Genomic DNA, 23,131 nt, shown 5'->3' with positions numbered 1-23,131 from the left:
GCTATCAGTTCACATTTGAACAAGCAGTCAATAAGCCTAATGAACCAACATTGCTTTATTTCCATACTTCAACACCATGTCTCATTAAAAGAAGGCCAAACAAGTTTTTCAAAATAAACAAAGATATGAAGCAATCTTTTAAACACGTCTCTTTAATTATCAAATATATTTACAGTTTAATGTCACAAAGTAGACAAACTATTAGATTTTTAACAATAAATTAAAGTGTTACCTTGGCTGTGTCGGGGCTTGAACCTACGACCTTGCGGCGACCTGCTGATAGATAAACCAATGCCTTAACCCGTTGAGCTATCAGTTCACATTTGAACAAGCAGTCAATAAGCCTAATGAACCAACATGGCTTCTTTTCCATACTTCAACTCCATGTAACTCATTAAAAGACGGCTAAACAAGTCTTTCAAAAAAGACCAACAAATAAAGCAATCTTTTAAACAGGTGTTTTTAATTATCAAATATATTTACAGTTTAATGTCACAAAGTAGATAAACTATTAGATTTTAAAAAAGAAACTTAAATATTACATTGGCTGTGCCAGGGTTTGAACCCACAACCTTGTGGGGACCTGCTGACAAATAAATCAAAGCCTTAACCCATTGAGCTATCCTCTCCTGTTTGTGCAAGCAGTCAATAAGCCTAATGAACCAACATGGCTTCTTTTCCATAATTCAACACCATGTAACTCATATTAAAAGAAGGCCAAACAAGTCTTCAAAAAAGACAAAGAAATAAAGCAATCTTTTAAACAGGTCTGTTTAATTAACAAATAGATTTACAGTTTAATGTAACAAAGTGAAAAAACTTTTAGATAAAAAAGTGAAATATAAACTTCACCTTGGTTTGAGCCCACAACCTTGTGGGGACCTGCTCATCGGTAAACCAACACCTTACCAACTGAGCTATCCCTTTCTACTACAGCAAGGAGTCAATAAGCCTAATGAGCCATCATGGCTTTCTTTCCATTCTTCCACACCATGTAACTCATATTAAAAGAAGGCCAAACAAGTCTTCAAAAAAGACAAAGAAATAAAGCAATCTTTTAAACAGGTCTGTTTAATTTACAAATAGATTTACAGTTTAATGTAACAAAGTAAAAAAACTTTTAGATAAAAAAGCGAAATATAAACTTCAAAACACCGGGTTTTCAATCCACAACCTTGTGGGGACCTGCTGAGTGATAAACCAACAGCTTACCCACTGAGCTATCCCTTTATTAGAGCAAGGAGTCAATAAGCCTAATGAACCAACATGGCTTCTTCTCCATTTTTAAACACCATGTAACTCATATTAAAAGAAGGCAAAACAAGTCTTTCAAAAAAGACTATGAAATGTAGCAATCTTTTCAACTGGTCTCTTTTAATTAACAAATAGATGTACAGTTTAACCTCTTAGACTTCTACACAGATTTTGGAACTCACAGCTAAAATGCCCTACCTAATTTTAAATGTTAACAGTTCCTGATAATAGTGGGCTACATTCACAATTTAAATATCTCTAAAAAGAAGACACTTTGAGCTTTACTGTCCATTAATCCTAATCCTTAATTACATTTTTTATTTTCCTTTATATATAAATACATGAAATCATTCCTGGAGCAATCCAGAAAAGTAATGGATTAAAAGCCACATGTCTCATGAGTTTATATTTCAAATTGAATGAAGATTTAATGAAAAATAAGATTCCTACAAACATTTATCTGAAACTATGTCTGGTTCACCCTTCCTCTCACCGCCCCACCCAGCCTAAATTTTAGGACTCACAGCTGAAAACACCTACCTAAATTTAAATGTTAAGAGTTTCTGATAGAAATGTGGTACATAAACAATTTAGATATCTTTGGAAAGAAGACACTATGAGCTTTACTGTCAATCTTAAAAGTTGATATTGCTCAAAAAGATATTAAGTTATAGATGAAGTGCCATAAATATACAGTTCCTGCATTGAACATAATTTTAATTTCATATATAAATACATAAAATCAGTCAACATGTCCATGTGGGCCCACATGGGTTTTATCTGGGTTATATGGGCATCATGTGGGCATGGGGTCAGAGTGGGCACTTTGATGGGCTGAATGTGGGCCCCATCTTAGTCTGGGTTGTGGGCCCGAGTTAGGTTGCCCATTTTGTTTATTCGAGGGCCCTGTATGGGCCACATTTGGGCTATATTTTTCTATATTCAGAGATGTATAGTAACCAAGTAGAACTACTTCACTACTGTACTTAAGTACTAAAAGGCCGTATCTGTACTCTACTGGAGTATTGTTTTTTCCCCTACTTCCACTTCAGTACATATTTTTGATAAGTTTAATACTTTTACTCCAATATATTTTTGTATGTTCTGCATCGTTACTCGTTACAATTATAAAAATGTTACGAATCATTCCAAACAAACATTATTGTCAGGAATCCACCTGCCATGCCCTCTTTGGCAGCTGTCATTGCCTCCGCTTTCTCTAAAGCTCTGGGCTTCATTCATTGAACAAACCTGAGACTCATTTACTCACTAATCACCCCTCATTCACTCACACTCCTCGGCCGTTATTGTACGTATGTGTAGGTTCATGGCATTCTGTTTAATTGCATGCATTTATTTCGCGTTGTACCTTTTTGTCTTGGACTCCTCACTCTCTCCACGGCCCGGATTACCCCGATCCTCCCAGCACTGTTTTGGATCTATGTTCACGCGTGTCTGTTTAGCGCCGCGCTTCCTCTCGCGCACCTTGGGATTACCTATTCACGAACTGTCTTTCACCGGTTTCAGGACATTCGTGGGCAGCGCTCACGGAGCGCACCACCGGAATATAGTTTGCACTGCAAGTATTTATGTTGGCTCTGCTTTGTTTTGTGAATAAACTTTTTTTTTCTATACTTCGGCTTCCGCCTCCGTATCCTGCATAACAATTATCACTGCCAGAGCAGTAGATGGCTCATCATTGAGTGAATCAGACGATCAAAGAAGACAGTGCTGCCTGCCTGCATTGAGAGCACTTTAGTTGGATTTCGAAATGGAAAACCCAGAAATTCCACCTTTAACTCCTCCACTTTCAACTGATCGTGGCGATGAGGAAAAAGACCACCCGTGGCCCTATTTAGTCCATGTTTGCATTTGTCGGAGTGAAACAATTAATATAGAATGAAGTGCTTACTCTGCCTCCCGAAAGATTGCGAAAATGTCCTTCAAATATTCACCGTCATATTTAAATTTAAAGTTTAAGAAGGGAATAAGCTGTTAAACAGGGAAGAGAGGGGAGGGCTTTAAAGGGGGAAGGGGAAAACTTGTTCTGTTTGTTTACAAAAAGTTAAGCTCTGTTTCTAGGTGTTCAAATCACTTTTGTTTTTACATAAGAAATACTTGAATGTGGCCTACTGACCTTTGAGATCTTTTAGTTGCCCTAACAAGTTGAGGATGAAAAAATTTGCAAGTTCCAAAAAATTACTGCTTAATGCACACTAGTTTAAGAAGGGAATCAGCTGTGGAGAAAAAGGCACAATTTAGGTATTATTTTCATAACGTTGTTTCAAACCTGTTTGACTGACACGAATATATTTAAAATAAACAAAACAATATGATGTCTTTTGACCGCTTTATTCAATAACTACATAACACAATACTTGTACTTTTACTTTCAGTATTTGAGTAGTAAATTTTAAAATAAACTACTTGCAATACTTAAGTACAAAAAATGTTGAATACTTTAGTACTTCCACTTAAGTATGGTGTTTAAAGAGCACTTTAACTTCTACTCAAGTCACTTTTTTGATAGAGCACTTGTACTTTTACTCAAGTGTGAGTCTCTAATACTATATATCTCTGGTAATGGGGGGCACACCTTCCAAAAAGTTAAACTTTTGCTCGTCAGTCCACAGAATATTTTCCAAGTCTTGGGATCAAGATGTTTTCTGGAAAAACTGAGACGAGCCTTTGTTCTTTTTGCTCAGCAGTGGTTTTCGTCTTGGAACAATGCCATGAAGACCATTTTTGCCCAGTCTCTTTCTTCTGGTGGAGTCATGAACACTGACTTTAACTTAGGCAACACCCTGCAGTTCTTTGGGGGGTGTTGTGGGGTCTTTTGTGACCTCTTGGATGAGTTGTCGCTGTGCTCTTGGGTACTTTTGGTCGGTTGGCCACTCCTAGGAAGGTTCTCCACTGTTCCATATTTTTGCCATTTATGAATAATGGCTCTAACTTTGGTTCGCTGGAGTCCCAAAGCTTTAGAACTGGCTTTATAACCTTTTCCAGACTGAGAGCTTAATTACTGTATTTCTCATTTGTTTCTTAATTTCTTTGGATCTCAGCATGATGCTGCTGCCTAGCTTTTGAGGATCTTTTGGTCTACTTCACTTTGTCAGGCAGGTCTTATTTAAGAGATTTCTTGATTGTGAACAGGTGTGGCAGTAATCAGGCCTGGGTGTGGCTAGATAAATTTAACTCGGGTGTAATAAACCACCGTTTTAACAGGGGGCAAACACTTTCGCACAGGGCCATAGTTTTGGATTTTGTTTTCCCTCAATAATAAAAACCTTCATTTAAAAACTGCTTGTTGTGTCCACTTGTGTTATCTGAAACATTAAAGTGTGACAAACATGCAAAAAAGATAAGAAATCAGGAAGTAAAATAAGAAATCACACCACTGTAAGTATAAAAAGTACTATGATTTATCATGGCTATAATGTTTCTATTATAATTTCTTTTACAAGACTCTGTTAAAGTATGTGTGCATACTTAAATTTCTAGTGTGCACACAAATTTCCATTGTGCATACTTTCTACATACTAGCAGTGGTAAACGGTGCCCACGTTTAAAAAAAAAAAAAAAAAAAAAGAAAAAAACATTTAGAAGACACTTACAAAGTAGCACAACATTGAAGAATAAGAATTATTTTAAGCTCAATTAGATTAAAAAAAACATTCTAATGAAGAAAAATTTATTATGGAGGTCACTGCACTTATGGGGTCAATCAACAATTTTTGTAGCCATCTGCAGATCAATACAATCCTGTTTCTACACCCGATAGTCAGTTCTTTCGACCTCATGGATTGATTAAACGACAGTGACATTTTAAAATAGAGAAATATAATGTATACATTCAGTCCTCCAATGAGATACAGGGTATTCTTGTCTAATACATTATTAAATCTTGAAGGCTTCTCCCTGTTATAACCAATACAGAGGCACTGCAGGTAACTGGTTACACTAGAATAAGGAAAAGTTCCTGTTACCTTTTGGTTTAGAAAGATTTACCCTAATTATCTTTTGTAGTAATGATCAAATAGAACATTCAGTAAACCTGTACAAAAATAATAAATCACTTTATTTAAATTTCAATATTTCCTCAGAAACCCGACTTAAATAAAAGATTGTAACGTGAGAAAAATCAATAATCAAATCAAACAGTACAGAAATAAATAAATGGAATAGTCTTCACAGAAGACGCCTAAAGGATTTCTTTTTCAGGGGTCTGAGTAGAAATTTTCAAAACAATACCGTAATATTTGTTTAAAATAAAGGAATAGTTAAGGAATGTCTGCTCATACAATTTGGCATTTATGTTGCATTATTTTTTTATCAGTAAGACTGAAGGCTACTATTTAAAGAAAAGCAGGAAAGTTCTGATCTCTTTTGGTGATATGGTTACACAGAAGTCCTTGGTCACACCTTTATAGGAGCTGCTGCTCTCTGAAATAAACAAAACACTTAACATCATTACACTTTACACATTACACTTTTTATAATATCCACAATAGAATGTGAATAATATGACAGACTTGGTGGTATAAAGTAAACTGTTAATACCTGTGCTCTGTTTCTTCTCAATTGTCCTCCAGCTCCATCTCCGGAGGTCTGCAATGTCCCAGGTTCCTGTAAGGGAACGTTCCTGGACTTCCTTTATTTCCCCTATACTCTGCATGACCTCCTGAAATGGAAAAAACAATGTGGACATGTCAATTAACAAATCAAGAAATTATGGTGTCAAACACCATATGCATATTCTGTAATCACAGAAATGACATTACTTTGGAGAGTCATAAAATGTTTTATTTAGTCAAAACAGAGATTGTATTTTCTGTTCCTGACTTCATGTATACAAGCTCATACTTCAGAGTAAAATGTATTTGCTGCAATACTCGTACCCAAAACGAAAAAAAAAAAAAAAAAGTTAAATGTTTGTTGATCTAATTGTTTTATGACCATTGCCTGTTCATTTGTCACCTCTTTTTTCCTATGATTATATTTTTCTGCTCGTCATCCATCTTTAATATAGGAAGCAATAAATTAATTTTTTTAATTAATTAGTACAATGTAATAGTTTTACCTTGAGGTTAATAATGGTAGGCTTGGACAGAATAGGATCTTCTCCTTTCTCATACAAGTGAGTAATCCTCAAGAGAACCCAGTCAAAGTCTGATTTCAATGTTTTTTCTTCACCTACAAAAAAGCATAAACTATATTAAATAATTTTCAAACTATACAAGATGATTTTCATTCTACTTATGTAACATCAGAAAGTCGATCAATTGGCTGATCCTCAAAGAGCTCAAAGCCATGACTGTGTGTACAAGATGATTTGCGTACCAGAATTAAGATCCTCAAGGTGCTGGGTGTGTTTTGGGTTGTAGCTCCAACCAGGAATACTGAGATACTGCAGGTGGAGATTCTGTGGGAAAACTATAGGCTGGACAGTGGGTCCATTCCAATGCTCTCTCCTACTCAATGGCTTCTCTATTAAAGATAAGACGAAAAGAGGATTTAATTATCATGATACTGCATCCTGTAGCTCAGGGGTCTTTCATCGTGTCCACAAAAGGCTGGTGTGGCAGCAGGCAGGAATCAAATCTGTATCCCTCTTATCCTGTGCTCCAGTCAACTACCAAGTGTGTCTCCTGTTTGGCTGGGATAAAAACATACCCAAGACTCAACCTTGATTTAGCAGATATTTAAGTTGTTTGTACAGATTTATACTCTCAAATAGTGGTATTCCAGTTTGTTCAATCATAGAAAATTCTTTTGCAATGTTATACTGCGTCCTATCTCACCAGGTTTGTCGATAGCTAAAACCACAGGTCTGTGCTGTAGCTGTAGTGCTGCTCGTGGATATAGAGAAGTCATCTCAGCAGCAGAGCCAAGCATCATCCACAGGATGGGCTGCACCACTGAGGAGTCATTCAGGGTCAGATTATATCCCAGATTCCACTCCTGGTTGTTCCACAGTCTCCGATGAAGCATCACCTACAACATCATAACAAACCACTGTAACCTTATTTAATTTATAATCCAAACAACACAAAAGCATGTTTTACAGGATGATCTAGCAATTACAAATACCTCCGGAACAATAAAGGCTCAACAATACCAACCTTCTCATGATGTACATTTACATTATAAATATACATTATAAATAAAAACATTGGCTTCCATACTGTACAGCACAATATAACCAATTGAAAACTATTAAGGATTAAGCTATATTTAGTGTTGTTAAATATATAGCTAGCTAGTATCCAATCTTAAAGATTGTATCAGATTAGTATCAGTTTCTTATATCATTATATAATATATATATATAATATATATATATATTTTATTTATTTATTTTTTTTTTTTTTAAGAATCAACAATAATAGGCAGTTATTACAGGTCTTGACATTTTTAACATTAGCTGATAGGCTGCGTCATGGCAGTCGCCTGGCATGATTTTAACAGGCTTTTGTTGACTGCTTTCTGCTTCTGCTTCTTCTTCTTTTTTCGGATTCTTCCATTAGGGGTCGCCTCAGCGGATCATCCGTCTCCATACCACCCTGTCCTCTACATCTGCCTCCTTCACACCAACTACCTGCATGTCTTCCCTCACCACATCCATGAATCTCCTCCTTGGACTTCCTCTTTCCTGGTGGCTCCATCCTCAGCATTCTCCTACCAATATAACTCATGTCTCTCCTCTGCACATGTTCAAACCATCTCAATCTCGCCTCCCTCACCTTGTCACCAAAACGTTCAACATGCTCTGTCCCTCTAATAAACTCATTTCTAATTTTGTCCATCCTGGTCACTCCCAACGAAAACCTCAACATCTTCAGCTCTGCTACTTCCAGCTCCACCTTCTGTCTTTTACTCAATGCCACTGTCTCTAAACCATACAACATCGCAGGTCTCACCACAGTCCTCTATACTTTCCCTTTCACTTTTGCAGATACCCTTCTATCACAAATCACTCCTGTCACTCTTCTCCACCCACTCCACCCTGCCTGCACGCTTTTCTTTACTTCCCTAACACACTCTCCATTACTTTGCACTGTTGACCCCAGGTACCTGAACTCCTCCACCTGCTTTAGTGTATCTTAACTTGACTATCCAAACTCTTTACAGAAAACAGCAGTTTATTTACAGCTTTACATTCCATCCTACCCATAATTCGACCAGTAAATAGTCTCAATCCTGACGTGTCGCTGCCTAACCTGCTGAAAAAGGGTAATTCATTAGATAGTACATGTTGGTTACTCGCACCTCTATCTGTCCCTGGTTGAGACTCGCTACCCCATGCGCTCTCTCACTGAGTTGCACCAATCTGCTGTTGTCATCTTCAATGTATGCTCCTCGTACCATTGGGTAGTAGTTCTGCATGAACAGACAAAGACAAACACACAGATAGGAGTAAACATAAAATACATATAGCATGATCAATTTAACACAATAATGCAAGTGGTATTCTTGTTCTTACGTGGGATAATGTATTGTTAATATATTTCTTGTACTTCCTCTTCATCATCTGGTAGCCATTATTATCAGTATATATTGTCCGGTTGTTACTCAGACTAGTAGTGGTTCTGAGTACTGCTTCTCTATTCACCAGTAGAGGGCCCACCACATAACTTTGATCTAGTCTCAGGCATAATAACTTGTCCTTGAAACTCACAGGAACCCGGGTGACCACTGAATAGGTGTGGTTCTTATCAGATTCCTCCCTGTATTGAAACGTTACGTTAGATTCTTTACCAAAAAACTAATTTATACATGTTGATTTACAACCAACGATGCAAGATGCTGAGCTTAATTATACAATTGCAGGAGCACAGTTTATAGATTAAGATAAACAATGTGTAACTTGTAGTGGTCGTTTACCTGTAGAAATACTGACGTATTTCAGAAATGATTTTCCCTGGAATTATTTGCATTGAGACAGACTTGTACCCAGGAACAGAATCATTAGCTGTAAAGATATAGTTATCTGAAATAGGCCCAGCACGGACATCTCCATTGGCCTTGTATTCCCAGAAGTCTTGTTGTATCTTAACTTTCTTTTCCTTAAGCCTGAAAAAAAATTGTGAAACCATAAATTAGTTCCTCCATAGAGAATTTAAAAAATGTTCTCTCGACAAGTGAATTCTGAAAATGACGACAATGATATTCTTATTATGACTGGCAGTATAGGTTCCGATGTTTTGCAACAAATAAAATTTAAATTACATTTACCCAAGCATGCATAAAAAAAATTTTTTTTTTAAAAAGCTATGTGGTAATGAAAAAAAGATCAAGTTATTGGGAATGATGCCTCTCTCAAAGTCAAACTCGCAGATGCTTTTTTTTTTTTTTAAATGAACAATTTGGATGATTAGCACATTTCACTTTATTATTCTTTCACATGAGTCTGGTCAAAGCTTTTGACAATGCAAAATAAAAAAGGGGAAACGACAGAAGTATTTCTGAATGAGAAGTTTGAGTTGACCTGAGTTTTATACTGTGCAGAAGATTTGTCTCCTGATCAAATAGCAGTACGTAGCAATCGTTAAGCACAGGCAACAGCATTCTCCCAGTTTTCTTCCTCTTGCTAACGTTCCGTCTCTTAAAATTCACCACCTTCGCTGAGTAAGTGAGTCCACAGGTAGAACCAGTGTGACACTTTGACTGTGGGAACTGGATGAGGTATTTTCTGTACTGAAGTCCACCCAGTTCCACCACAATGAAAAGGTCATAAGCATCAGGTAACTCTGCAGATGGCTGGATCTGAAAGAATATTTTGCACAGGTTTTCTGATCAGTTATCTAGAGCATTACACACCAAACTGTTACAAAAAAAAAAAAAGACCCTAATAAAAAGCACTGCTTGAAGGTCTTGGGTATGAGACTTAAAATGAGGAATAAATCAGTTACCTGAGCAGGAACTGCGTTCTGATTATCATCAAACACAAGTGCCATTGGATATTTTACAGAAATGTTGACATATGTTGTTATGTTCCACGCAAGTGGGTTGTACACAATGATGTGCTGCTCAAGATCCTTTGACAACTCTGAATTAAATACAAAATTGTGTACTATTATAATTCATAAATTACTTTAATCTGTATTTAGGTTATATTCTAATTATTATTTTTGTCAGTGGTAGATTATAAGGATTATAAAGCATTTTAAAGGGATGTAGTCAGTGGCCTGAATTATGTGCTTACCTGGGGTAACCGAGTTGATAGGAAAGCCAGGATTTTGAGGGAGAAGAAACATGGCTGCCAAGAGTTCTTGTACTCCCATTATACCTTTCGTAAGGTGATCCATGTACATATCAGCCACTTTTGGGGATTCTGTTCCTGTTATGCCATCATGATGCTGAACCTGGTTTAATTAAGTAATAAAATACATTTATAAGAATATACAAATATTATCTTAAAAAAATCTATTAAGAAAACATCAAGCACCTCAGAGACAGCCCATCTGATGGCTTTGAGTTTGTCCATAGCCCACTCTTTCTGGACAGGGCCATCAGGATATTTGATCCGGTACCGCACAAACAAAGATTCTGCGGCATAGGAAAGAGAACTGGCTCCTCTTGCAACTCCTTTCAGAACATTCCTGGAGGCATAGAACCCTGTCCATGCCTGGAATTGTTCTGAAAGCATTAAACAAACAAGATGCAGATAATAAGTAACCTTTTCAACATATGATTGACAAATTGGAAAGGTCTCTGCAAATAAATACGAAGTATTAAAAATAATCCTTCCCTAATTTAAATAACAGTTTTACACACTCATGGCACATGGACAGTTAGTTTCTCCAAACATTTAGTTAAAAGACTTTGCCATGCATCTTGTAAAATTTGCCAAAGATTTTCACTAGTTGGCTAATCCTATCTGACCTTGCAATCCAGTTCATCCCAGAGCAGTTCAATAAGATTTAGGTCCAGTGACTGGGACATGCTATTCCATGATCGATAACAATACAGCCCACTGTATGCTCTCTAAATAACTCTTACAGAGCATAAACATATGCTTTAGGTCATTGACTTGTTGTGGTCAGTGGTGTAAAGTATTTGAGTAAATTATCTTCGTTTAATGTATTTAATTTAAATTTTAATGAGTATCAAAAATATGAGCACCGTTTACTCTCTAAACTACAATTATAATTCAATGTATATACATTTTATTTCACAATATTTTAATTTACAATGGCCATTAGCAATTACATTCTGCACCTCTGTTGAAGATGTCATTAAGACTCTCTGCTACCAACATCTGCTGTCTGTGCAAAAGTAGCAATGTTGGTTCAGTATTCTTTTCACCAAGAATAAATCCACAAACTTACTTGTTTCAAAACAACCCTAAACCATTAAGCGTCCACCTCAATCTTTGATTTTGAGGATGTCTGCTAACATCATCTCTCCTGTTCTCTGTCTTGCACAAGCTCTTTTGTTAGATCCAGAAAAGTCACATTTGGACTTTCTTCCATTCACTGTCCAAGTTTTCAAAAACAATAATAGACTGTTTCCAAACCTTTACCCAGCACTGAATAATTAATTTTTAAAAATGTACTTAAAATTATATTATGCACACTGAAATTTCTACATACTAGCAGAGGTGGACGATGTACACAAACCATGTACTTGAGTAAAACGAGAGATACACTCGGAAACTACTAATAACTTCTATTATTTAATTACTCAAGTTAAAAAACTTTGTGTATTAACCATTAGAATAGAGTAGAATATTAACCATTCAAATACTGATTGATATTTATAAAAATTTCAAATTATTAAAATATATAAAGTCCAAATAATTTAAAAGAGGCAGATGTGGAGGACAGGGTAGTATAGAGAGGGATGATATGCTGTGGCTACCCCTAACGAGAGCAGCCGAAAGAAGATCATGAGCCCAGAACTTTTTTTCCAAATCCTACTTAAAAGAAATTGCACAAATAAGGCCCACAGGTGTTGAGGCAATTTAAAGTCAGGAGTTTCTTCCATCATTTATTATTCTTAAAATGTGCATGCTAAGTTAATACTACTAAGTGGCAATTAAAAGAAGCTCAAAACAGAGAAAGTGCTCTACCCTTATTGGTGGCTGACTGATTTTGCTAAATGTATTTGAGTAAAAAAGTTATATATTTGACTTTGAAATATAGTAAAGTTAAAGTAAATGTCTCCCTAAATGGAAATACTTTATAAAAGTACAGATACATGAAAAAGCTAATTAATTACAATAATAAATAATATTTACTTAATTACTGGCCAACACTGCTCCCAAAATGAATAAAAAAATAAAGAAAAACACTTGAAACACAACAGCATGTGTTGTATAACTCATTCTGTATAACAACCCAGAAAAACTACCAGTGTTTTATGGCCAATAGCTGATAGTCCCAGCAATGAACTATCGATGCCAATTCATTTGCAAAACCGATGAATCCGTCGACTCTAATGATGAAACCTTCTTTCCTGATGGGAGTGCTTTCATTTAAGATGACTCTCCTCCCCATACACAAGGCAAAGGGGTTTAATTGATAAATTCATCTTCATGAAACCAATCATATTATATGACCAGGACATTAACAGTCAGCCAGTACAGGTCCACAGACTCATAGAATCTATATTAAAGTTCACTGAAGCATGCATGTCACAAAGACACTTTTCATGCAGGTTTTTACTATAGACTGTAACCTAACTGTAGAAGTACCACATGAACATAATTAGTTGTCAAAATAATACATTAATTTAGAACATGATTTTATTTAAAGGGAACTTACCAGTGGAATAGGGGAGAAAATCTTGATTACCCCTCACCTCCCAGGACATATTTGCTTGGTACAAAGCTTGGAAGTAATCTTTAAGTGTAGCATACTGAACTGTCACACCAAACTCCTTGCTATGCTGGTTGATGTAATTCATTAGCATATCCATATTTTTGAACTGAACTGATGCATTGTAGAACTGCTTGTCACATCCCTAGAAAAAAAATACATACATGTCTGAATACATTTAGACAAATGAAAAAAATAGATTTATATACAGGTGGGTGTGTATATGAATGACAGCAATGTGTGTGACTTTGGTTGACACCAGTATAAAAATAAACTAACCCATGGCCAGAGAACATGGCTGGTCTGAAACCACTGGGCTCTTTGTTTAATGTTGGTCACCATGGTTTGGGCATAGGGCTCCAAAGTGTCCTTCGCAACTGGGATGCTCATGTTGGGATACACACCATCTTTAGGTGGGTCTGGAAACATGGCAACTCCATTCCAATAAAACCCTGACCTATTTAAAACATCAGTAGAATGTTAATGGATAATATCTCTATGTCATTAACTATTTAATAATTTTGTTAAACTATAGAATTTAGTTTATAAACTATAGTTAGATATTGTAATGGCTTACTTGTTTGAGAAGGGAAGGTATGATGGTGTGCAGTAACTGTACTGGTCCATAGTGTGTGTGAAAATCTCCTGGCTGTCCCCTAATGAGGATGACCCTCTCCACACAAATTGCAGTCTCTGTATAAATACGAAAGTGCAGTCATAATATTTTTCAGTACATTTGCCATAAGCCTTATGCACAGTTTACATACTCTCAAATCACATTTTGGAATCATTAAAAAAAAAAAAGAGAGAGAGCAGGACAACCTTGTTTTTCTGCATTAAATCTTTGAGGTCGTAGTCAATACGAGAGATGACATGAGCGTCAAATCCAGCCAGAGCAAAAAGAACCGGCGTGGTAGCAGAAGCACCAAATGGGTCAACATGCCAGGAGAAGCGAGGCCTGACACGAAAAGTTTCATACAAGAATCCATGTCCCTCTACAATAAAAAGATTAAGAATGGAAGACATTATGTGTATCAGAAAAGTACGTGTCCGGGAGAGTTTTATGATAAGTCTAATTTACACAATTCTTCCATTACCTCAAATGTATCTAACCACTGAAAGTATTACAGTAATTAAGTCACCTTTTTAAGATATAAAATCATATTTTACATTTATTTCTAAAACACTAAAAATAGTGTTTACAAATAAAAAGGTGAAAGTTGATGTATATGATTATCTATTTAATTATATAACAAATACATTATTAAAATTTGTGCATTCAAATGTTGGGCCAAGACCAATACGTTGCATTTGAGTACTGGTGACTGCACCGGACATACTTATGCTGTATATAGTGTAAAATACTTTATCTTCGAAGGTTCAATGCAAAACAAAAAAGCAACCATCAGACACCAAACCTCTTGATTATATTTAATGACACTTAATAACTACATTTAGAGTTGGTCCGCAGCACAAACCTGTAAGCTGAAGGATGGCATCATCAATATCAGTCACTGCCTCATCATGCATCACCTGACCTCCAATGATAAACTCCAGACGCCCTTCCTGCAGAAGCTGTCTCACCTGACATAAAAACAAGTCTCCAATAACAGACAGAATTACAAGTACCTAGAATGACAACAGTGAATGTTTATTACTCACCTGTTTCTTGTGCCACTGGGATGCTGTGGTATCCCACCAAAGTCGGAAGAATTCTTGCTCAACCGCAATAAATGTACGACTCTTAACTCGTGTCAGCTCCTCCACAACGGTGGTGTACACGTTCGATGCATAAGCATGCATGCTCTCCTAGAGGAGAATAATCATCATCATCATCATCACACTCTAAAGCAAGGGTTATCAAACATTACACACCTTTAATCCCTTTATCTTAATTTTGTAATAAAATGTAAATAATAATAAATAATAATAATAATATACATTAAAAAATAGACATATTTAATGTATTCCAATAAAAGTCTCACCATATACTTGAGTCATGGATTTTTTTTTCCATACACAGAAATTTTTTTTTCAAAACATGTATTCAATTAGAAATTGCTTATACACAACAATATCCACTGGAATGGTGTTAATGGTGTTCACCATTAAATTCAAACAAATTTATAAACCTCTGGTGGTCCCCGGACAATACTTTGAAAACCAAACCTGCTAAAACAATCCTACAGAAACCTTAAGAGAACTTGTATAAATTGTAAAGGTTATAATTGAAATTGTATAGGTTTTAATGGAAAGGTATCTGCAGGCCTGTACTGGTAGTTTGTTGCCTTTAAATGGTGACATGTTTTGTCTAGTGGATACTATTAAGGATCAATAGAACACCTCTGAAAGCTTCCAGATCACATGTTGGCATTCACTGGACCACCAGGACCTAATTAAGCATCCAGATTCCAATATGTTTCTACAACTTTTTTGTTTGTCTGTTTTTGTTTGTTTGTTTGTTGGGGGGGAGGTAATGACAATGAATGAATGAATGAATGAATGAATGAATAAACAAACAACTTATTGGAAACCAAAGTATTTGGTATTTGTAGTGGACACAATTAGAAATTCTGTAATGGTTTTAATGTTTTTTTTCTTCAGTACCTGAAAAGCACATATTACCAACTCTGGTCCTGGAGTACCTTATGTCCTAAACATTTAGTGCTCTTAGCATTAATCCCCTAATAAGTAACAGTGTTTTACAGCAGGGATAACCCTAACCCTAACCCTAACCCTATGTGCCAGACAGGAAGTACTTCAGTTTGCTGTCAACAGTTTAGAGAACCGAGTTTACCTGCACTGTGTAGACCCATCCGACATCCATGTGACTGTGAGGAATGACGAAAGTCTGGATTGGTTTTGTTGAAAGACTAAGGGAGACGGATACGCAGAAGAAGCCAAAAACCAACGGTGAAAACTTCATCTTTGCGGATAAACTGCACTGCAACAGTTAACACCCGACTTCAAACCGTCTTATGACAGCAGCACATGACCGGCTTCTGCGCATGCGCAATTTAACTTTCGTCAAACCACTGACTGTCTTAAAATCGTTTTATTTAAATGATCATTAATGCAAATTGTTTAAGTAAACCTGCCATGTTAAAGCAAAATAAATTTATAATTTGTTACAACAGAGAAATTATAGTAAAACATTGCTGTACTTTTTTTTTTTTTTTTAAGAAAAAAAAAGAAGAACTGCGCTTGTTAGCCTCCTGGGCAGCAGGGGGAGCTGCAGGCTGGTGTTTTGGATGGTTTCCTGTCTAAAGATGGCTGAAGTTGATAACGATGGTGAGCATAAAACATCTGACAAAGACGATTTGCAAGTATTAAAGGTATGGACTTCTTATTCAAACATTATACGCGGAATGTCATCGAATATATTTATAATGAAGAAATCTGGGCTGATAGTTAGTTTGTTCGTTGAGGTAGTTGGTGCAGCTACTGCACAGCCTCTTGTCTATCACTATAACAACGCGTACATGGCGTATAAACACAAAATACTACAGACATGACTGTAATGTGTCTGACTTGGACAAGCGTGAACATTCGATCCCTTCAAAAAGAATAAACGTCTATAAATGAATATTGTTTATTTACCCTCAGGAATCCTCATGCTGTACATACTGTATCATCTCTGGAGAGTTGTGTATAATTGTAATTCATAGAAAATCCTAGTTGATCTACATATCTGTATATCATCTGCATGCGCACTGTCTTGATTTTTATTGCAGTTGTACATATACAATTACATATCTCATATTGTAAATGAACAGCACCTACTTACTTACTTGCCTACTTACATACCTACCTTCTTTCTTTTTCGGTGTTCTAAGAACTATATCCTTTATATTCTGGAAAACATACACTATATGGCCAAACGTTACTGGACTTCTGAACATCATGCACATATGTACTATCATTTTCCACATTTATTCTACTTTGCTCATATAATTACCAATTCTTATTCTTCTGGGCATGTCCTAGCCTGGGGAGCTGTCAGATTTACTGTTCCTCACATAGATGTTCATAGGGGTTGAGGTTAGCTTCATAGTGTGCACATGGTTGTTGTTATGCTTGGAACGGGTTTGCACTTTTTATTTCCAGTGATGGAAAATCTTAATGCTACAGCGTTTAGAGACACCCTGTAAAACGATGTGCTAATTGTTTGGGGAAGAACCACATATTGTGTCGAGTGTCCACATACTTTTGGCTGATAGTGTATTTATCTGGAGTTGGAATATTATATCATTGTATGTTTTGATGGATAGCATATATTTAATTCAAAACACTAAATTCTGCAAAATATATGTTTATGCTATTTCTCAGGAACTTGTAGACAAACTTTATCACTTTAGGGATCACTATTTTGAGACACACAGTGTGGAAGATGCCAGTAGAAAACAAAACGATGTTGTCCAGGAGATGAATAATGTGCTGATGAAGCTGGAGGAGAAAGAAGGTTAGTTACTTTACACCCACAAAAAATTTTGCTTTTTAAGATTTGTTCAAACAAGTACAAGATTCCATTTTGTACTACATTTTTTTTTCTTATCTTGTACAATCACATTACATATGTAGACTTTTTTTGCATTGTAGCTTTCCCTGACATGTGATTCTTGTTTTGCAGTGCTGTATCACACATTGTTCTATTTCATCTTGTTGATTTTTGATTATAGAAATTCTAAAATTGTGCCTATGAAATGCAAAGTTAATGATCAAAATGTTCTGAATATTTATACACCACATCTTCTCTCTCTCTATCTATCTATCTATCTATCTATCTATCTATCTATCTATCTATCTATCTATCTATCTTTATATATTATATATATATATATATATATATATATATATATATATATATAATATATGAGAGAGAGAGAGAGAGAGAGAGAGAGAGAGAGAGAGAGAGAGAGAAGAAAAAAATAAGACATTTAAAATCATGTAAATAAAAAAAAAAAAAAGTTTAATGTTAAAAGATACTATGTTATGCAATTTTATACTTGCATATACACAGAACATAATTCTAATGCACATGTCATGATTCCCATCCCAGATCTCTACAAAAACAGTGTTCAGTTTTTGCTCCTTTGGGGCCGATGTCTGAACGTAGCTCCACAGTTCAGTCAGGCAGCAGAAGAGAACCTCTCGAGGGCAGTAAAACTGGAACCAGGCCTGGTGGAGGCGTGGAATACACTAGGCGAGCAGTACTGGAAGAAAGGTGACCTGACTGCTGCAAAGACCTGTTTTACTGGAGCACTGCAGCAGGTATGTGTAAGAAAGAAATGCACATAAAGCAACGTGATCTTTAAAAAAGGTTGGCAAAACTAAATTATGTTAAATATTATTGATTGTTCAGTCCATAAAAAAAAAAGTCAAATGAGTGATTATGATTTTTTTTTTTTTTTGTGGTGTTTGTACTTTTCTCCTAAGAGCAAAAATAAAGTGTCTTTGAGAAACCTCTCTATGGTACTGAGGCAGTTGCCTCCAGAAGGGGGCGGTCAGGAGCAGGGAAAGTGTATTATGGAGAGTGTGGATCTGGCTAGACAGGCTGTGCAGCTGGATGTCACAGATGGGACATCTTGGTGTAAGTTTGTTGTTAAACCTCTCATCTCTCTCTTTCTCTCTCTCTCTCTCTCTCTTTTTCCTCTGAAACACACACACACTATTATTACAGTGTAATTCTGGGAAGATGTTCCACTAGATTTTGAAGTGTGCTTGTGGAGATTTGTGCTCATTCGGCCACAAGGGTGTTAGTGAAGTCAGGTAGGGTGATGAGGCCTGGGGTGCAGTGTGCTTTCCAATTCATCCCAAAGGTGTTCAGTAGGGTTTAGTTGAGAGCTCTAAAACAAGCCACTCAAGACATTTTACTTCCAAACCATGTACATCACATAAGCACTGTTGTGCTTGAACAGGTTTGGGTCTCCTAGTTAAAGTGAACAAAAAACCCAGAGACATTCTATAATTCAGTGGTCCCCAAACTTTTTTGCACCATGGAACGGATTAACGTCAGACAATATTTTCACGGACCTTTAAGGTGTGGCGGATAAATACAACAAAATAAAATAAGACAGGTGTGCCTAATAATATTCATGAATCCACTGTGTTGTTTTTTGTTAATTTTCCTAGCTTGGGGGGTTTAATTTAGCGGTTATGTGTTAGCGGCCGGAGCAGCCCCTTTAAGAAGGTTGCGGATGTAGGTAAAACGTGACCGAGGCATCTTGACATGCTAACAATTAGTGAAGTTTAATTAATCACATGTTTACTGCTTTTTATATTTTTTTTCTGGAGAAAAGAAAATGGATTTTAAAGCCACCTTTCTTTCTCATGTGCCAAAGACTTTTGCACTTTTGCGTGTCTGTCTGTGTTTGTATGTAATATCATTGCCTTAAGTGATTCCATGATATCTGATAATGCTGTGTGAACAGTTTAAAAAAAGTATATAAAATGGCAAATTATATTTAATTAAATTTAAATCAATGAAACAAATCTTTTCCTGAGCAGACATCCTAGGGAATGCCTACATCTCCTTGTTCTTCAGCAGTGGACAAAATCCTCAGATGTCTCAGCAAGCTCTTAGTGCTTATTCACAAGCTGTGAGTAGATACACGTGGATAGATCATTCAGAGGCCATTGTATTCTGTATATTTCTACTGATTATCTTGCTAATTGTATGTATTGTTCATTTGTTTCAGGAGAAAATTGACAAAGCATCTGCCTTAAATGCTGATCTGCACTTCAATCGCGCCACGGTAATTCCCTTGTTCCTTTTGTGTTTGTGCTTTTTCAAACTGGTGATTAATTTACTTAGATTGACTCCAACCTACATAGTATAGCTTTTGTGCTACATAACAGAAGAGCATTATTATAACAGCATTTTCTGCCTTATTCCATAAACATGCTCTTGAATTATTGTAACTCATTTAGGACTGTCTTGTTTTCCAACTTTGTCTCTTATTTATTTATAGATTTTTTTTTTTTTTTCTTTCTGTCTAGGGTGAAATTTATGTGTAACTTCTTTTTTTTTTTTTTTTTAAATGTAAGAGTGAAAACGTTTCTTCATATCGACCTAACTTTAGCTTTTATTTCTGATTTTGCTACACTAGTTGTTCCAGTATGAGGAAATGTTTAGTTCAGCTTTGGTTGGATACAGTCGAGCTGCAGCTCTTGACCCTGGCTGGGAGGAAGCTACTGAAAGAGAGAAGCTTTTGCTGAAATACCTAGACCAAATAACTGCTTTAATGGAAAATAAGGTGAGTGTTGGTTTCATTATAATATATAAAGCATTGATTTAATTTCATCTTTGTTTTCATAGTAAAGTCGTTCCCCGATTTATCACGGTTCGAATCTCACAGTTCCACTTTATCGCGATTTTCAATTTGGCACAGAACTACGGTTTCAATTCATCATAAGAAATAAGTAGCATTACAAGAAACTGTAGGTTTCTGCTTATTTATTTATTGGTTGCAGTATCCTCTGACGTCAAAAAAGAACGTCAGAGGATACTCACCAGGTTTAGCCAATGAAAATAAAGAATTCAGTGACGTGAATCTTTAACTCAGCCCTTTTTTTTTTTTTTTTTTTTTTTACATCATAAGACACTTCAACCAATAAACAAGCAGAGAAACTATGCATTGGCTACGCTACAATACTGTTCTACAGTACTCACTATAAATGTGATGTTTCTACGAATGTTACACAAAATTCATCTCGCTATATTCTTGCAACTGTTTGCTGTGTGTTTAAAGAGTGTGGGAGGATGATATATGACATTTTATTTCGTTTTCCGTGGTCGGTTTTGGCACGTAACTACCGCGATAAACGGAGGACGACTGTAGTTAAATAGCAGCAGATTGAAACTTACTAGATACTACCATTTCAAGGTTATTTCTTGTCCCTCCAGGGAAAAGTAAAAGCTCGACGCCTGCGTAACATGCTCTCCTCCCTAAGCATTACTGCTTTGGGTCCCTGTGCCTCGCCTCAGTATCGCTCCCCGACAGGTCACACCGGAAGCTTGGAGCTTTGCACTTTCACCGCTCTTAAACACGGACATAATACCGGTGTTGCAGCCATGGGAAAGGTTGTCTTCAGTCTGGCAACAGAGGGCCGCATGGCCTTGTGAGTAAATTACTATAATTTAGGACTACCTTATAGAAGTCCTAAGAGGCGATTTATTTATATCACATATATGCATTTATATAAGATCACATGAAAATTAAGTTGTGATAATGATAAAAAAAAAACTTTTTTTATGTCAGGATCACGAGAAAACAACAAAGAAAAAAATATTATAATGCATGGCTTCTTAGGACTTACACACTACCCGCAACAATGATATTGTGTACTAATAATTTTTTTTCCCCTTACAGTACGTTTGGTATGGTGGACAGCGAGGAGACATGTTGTGTGGTCATGGTTTATAACACAGCTGATGGCTGGGGGGTGTTAATCGGAGACACAGTGGTTATACCTGAACCACAAGTGAAACGGCACAGCATAACACACAATGATAAGGTACATCACTCATTCACTACATGACACCCACAGAAAATGTGTTAGTATTCAGAAAAAAGTGTCCAGAGAAAAAACAACAATGCAAATAGTTTTAAATCTGCATTTGGTGAAGTAAAATGTTAGATTCTGTTATTCTGGTTTTATATGAATCATCCACCTTAAAGGATGACACTGAATTAAAAGAGCCCGATGCAGTAAGACATCAGCTGCCACAGACACAGGACAAGTGTCCCTTTTTTTATTTGCCATTACATTTGTCCTAATTGAGGAGCTAATCTTAATTGTCTCAGTGGTGATCATAAGCTCTCTTTGTGTGCAGTTTAGCATGATCTCCCCAAGATGCTTTGGGGTTTTCCAAAAACATGTATATAAGTAGATTAGCTGCAATAAGTGTATTGATTTATAAGCCTCACATCTTTCACACTATTTTCACTAATTGTATTTAAGTGAAAAATAAGCTAGTTAATCATAAAACTAATACATAATATAAAAAAAACTCAATTATTTGATGTATCAATTAATTTTCAATTTAGTGAGCTAACATAAGGATTTATACATAAATACATCAGGAGCTTTTATAAGATTTAACCAAGCTGGATTTCAATGGATGCCATATTGTGCAAATGTTCATGCAAACTATTTCCTAATAAATCTGTTTTGTAATGTTTCTAAATCGAAATTGCTGCAATAGTACAAACTGTTAAAATAAATTAAAAGTATTTGTGGATAAGTGTGTATGTATGTGTGTATGTATGTATGTGTGTATATATATGTGTGTGTGTGTGTGTGTGTGTGTGTGTGTGTGTGTGTGTGTGTGTGTGTGTGTGTGTGTGTGTGTGTATGTATAAATCCAACGTTTCTGAAAGTTTGGATTCATTAGTAAAGTACAGCATATTTTAAAAGTTTTATATTTAAGACTTGTTACTTACTCTAACCCCTTCTCCTTGCAGTCTTATAATTTCCGTAGTATACGTGTGGACTCTCCTCTACTACTAATTGTGAATGGAAAGAGACAAGCATTGCAAACCCAAACAGCAACTTCAGTCAGCTACAAACCACACTCTGAATGAGCGAGTGCAAAGATAGCAAACAATGGAGCAGACTTTTTTTCCATTTTTGGTTGTACATAGTGTGTAACATTTTGTTTAGTTGAATTTATTTGTATATATTTATTTTTAATTTTCACTGATGTTAGTTGCCATTTTTGTAAAAAAAAAATAATAATAATAATCTGGATGCCTGGTTCAGATCTGAGACAATAAACCCAATCGTGCTCCTAAAAAACTTAAGAATCTGTGATGTGATTTATATGCTGAGCAGTAATCTTGCCAAAGGTATATAAAATCTGACATTGTCACCACAAGTCTGAATTGTCACCATCCATAACAATTCTTACTTTCCACTGTCTGCCCTTACTCACAGTTGAACAAAAACAGGACAGCGGGAGAAAGGAAAATAGCATTAAAACAAAGTACATTCCCACCTGAGTTGACACAGAGAACTTAAATTTAAAAAAACAATAAACACATCTTGAAATT

The 23,131-nt window shown here is 36.0% G+C and overlaps 2 protein-coding genes across 5 annotated transcripts; one reads left to right on the top strand and one right to left on the bottom strand.

Moving 5' to 3' along the window:
* Positions 1-5,311: 5,311 nt before the first annotated feature.
* On the bottom strand, positions 5,312-16,102 carry man2b2 (mannosidase, alpha, class 2B, member 2). Of its 2 annotated transcripts, none has more exons than XR_014533902.1 (19): positions 15,874-16,102; positions 14,739-14,885; positions 14,555-14,660; positions 13,899-14,071; positions 13,654-13,769; positions 13,356-13,533; positions 13,023-13,221; positions 10,703-10,893; positions 10,460-10,619; positions 10,167-10,303; positions 9,743-10,020; positions 9,139-9,327; positions 8,738-8,981; positions 8,524-8,634; positions 7,056-7,248; positions 6,595-6,910; positions 6,335-6,447; positions 5,815-5,935; positions 5,312-5,697 (listed from the first exon to the last, which is right to left on the bottom strand). XR_014533902.1 is itself a non-coding variant. In XM_083542983.1 (19 exons), exons 1-19 carry the CDS (start codon positions 16,000-16,002, stop codon positions 5,606-5,608), a joined length of 3,024 nt encoding a protein of 1,007 aa, XP_083399109.1. In that variant the 5' UTR covers positions 16,003-16,101; the 3' UTR covers positions 5,312-5,605. The 2 variants fall into 2 exon arrangements, 1 of the variants encoding a protein (XP_083399109.1); XM_083542983.1 differs by having other exon boundaries at positions 6,595-6,741; positions 15,874-16,101.
* A 149-nt stretch (positions 16,103-16,251) lies between these two features.
* ttc5 (tetratricopeptide repeat domain 5) lies at positions 16,252-22,877 on the top strand. 3 transcript variants are annotated; one of them, XM_083542988.1, is made up of 11 exons: positions 16,335-16,411; positions 17,064-17,117; positions 17,406-17,538; positions 18,136-18,347; positions 18,513-18,666; positions 19,584-19,675; positions 19,775-19,831; positions 20,186-20,332; positions 20,983-21,197; positions 21,449-21,593; positions 22,544-22,877. In XM_083542988.1, the coding sequence occupies exons 2-11, from the start codon at positions 17,100-17,102 to the stop codon at positions 22,661-22,663; spliced, it is 1,293 nt and encodes a 430-aa protein (XP_083399114.1). In that variant the 5' UTR covers positions 16,335-16,411; positions 17,064-17,099; the 3' UTR covers positions 22,664-22,877. The 3 variants fall into 3 exon arrangements, with proteins under 3 accessions (XP_083399113.1, XP_083399115.1, XP_083399114.1); XM_083542987.1 differs by lacking the exon at positions 17,064-17,117 and having other exon boundaries at positions 16,252-16,411; XM_083542989.1 differs by lacking the exon at positions 17,064-17,117 and having other exon boundaries at positions 16,278-16,367.
* The last annotated feature ends 254 nt before the right edge of the window (positions 22,878-23,131 follow it).

This window comes from Silurus aristotelis, assembly GCF_946808225.1.
Source record: "Silurus aristotelis genome assembly, chromosome: 5".
Taxonomy (NCBI): domain Eukaryota; kingdom Metazoa; phylum Chordata; class Actinopteri; order Siluriformes; family Siluridae; genus Silurus; species Silurus aristotelis.
This window is presented reverse-complemented; position numbering and strand designations above follow the sequence as displayed.

Coding starts and splice junctions, on each gene's coding strand:
- man2b2 (XM_083542983.1), bottom strand. CDS start 16,002: ATGAAGTTTTCACCGTTGGTTTTTGGCTTCTTCTGCGTATCCGTCTCC. Junction 13,770..13,898: donor ATTTAATGCAGAAAAACAAG/GTTGTCCTGCTC, acceptor GTATTTATACAG/AGACTGCAATTTGTGTGGAG. Junction 8,982..9,138: donor ATACGTCAGTATTTCTACAG/GTAAACGACCAC, acceptor GTTTCAATACAG/GGAGGAATCTGATAAGAACC.
- ttc5 (XM_083542987.1), top strand. CDS start 16,328: ATGGTTTCCTGTCTAAAGATGGCTGAAGTTGATAACGATGGTGAGCAT. Junction 17,539..18,135: donor GAAGCTGGAGGAGAAAGAAG/GTTAGTTACTTT, acceptor TTCCCATCCCAG/ATCTCTACAAAAACAGTGTT. Junction 18,667..19,583: donor CACAGATGGGACATCTTGGT/GTAAGTTTGTTG, acceptor TTTCCTGAGCAG/ACATCCTAGGGAATGCCTAC.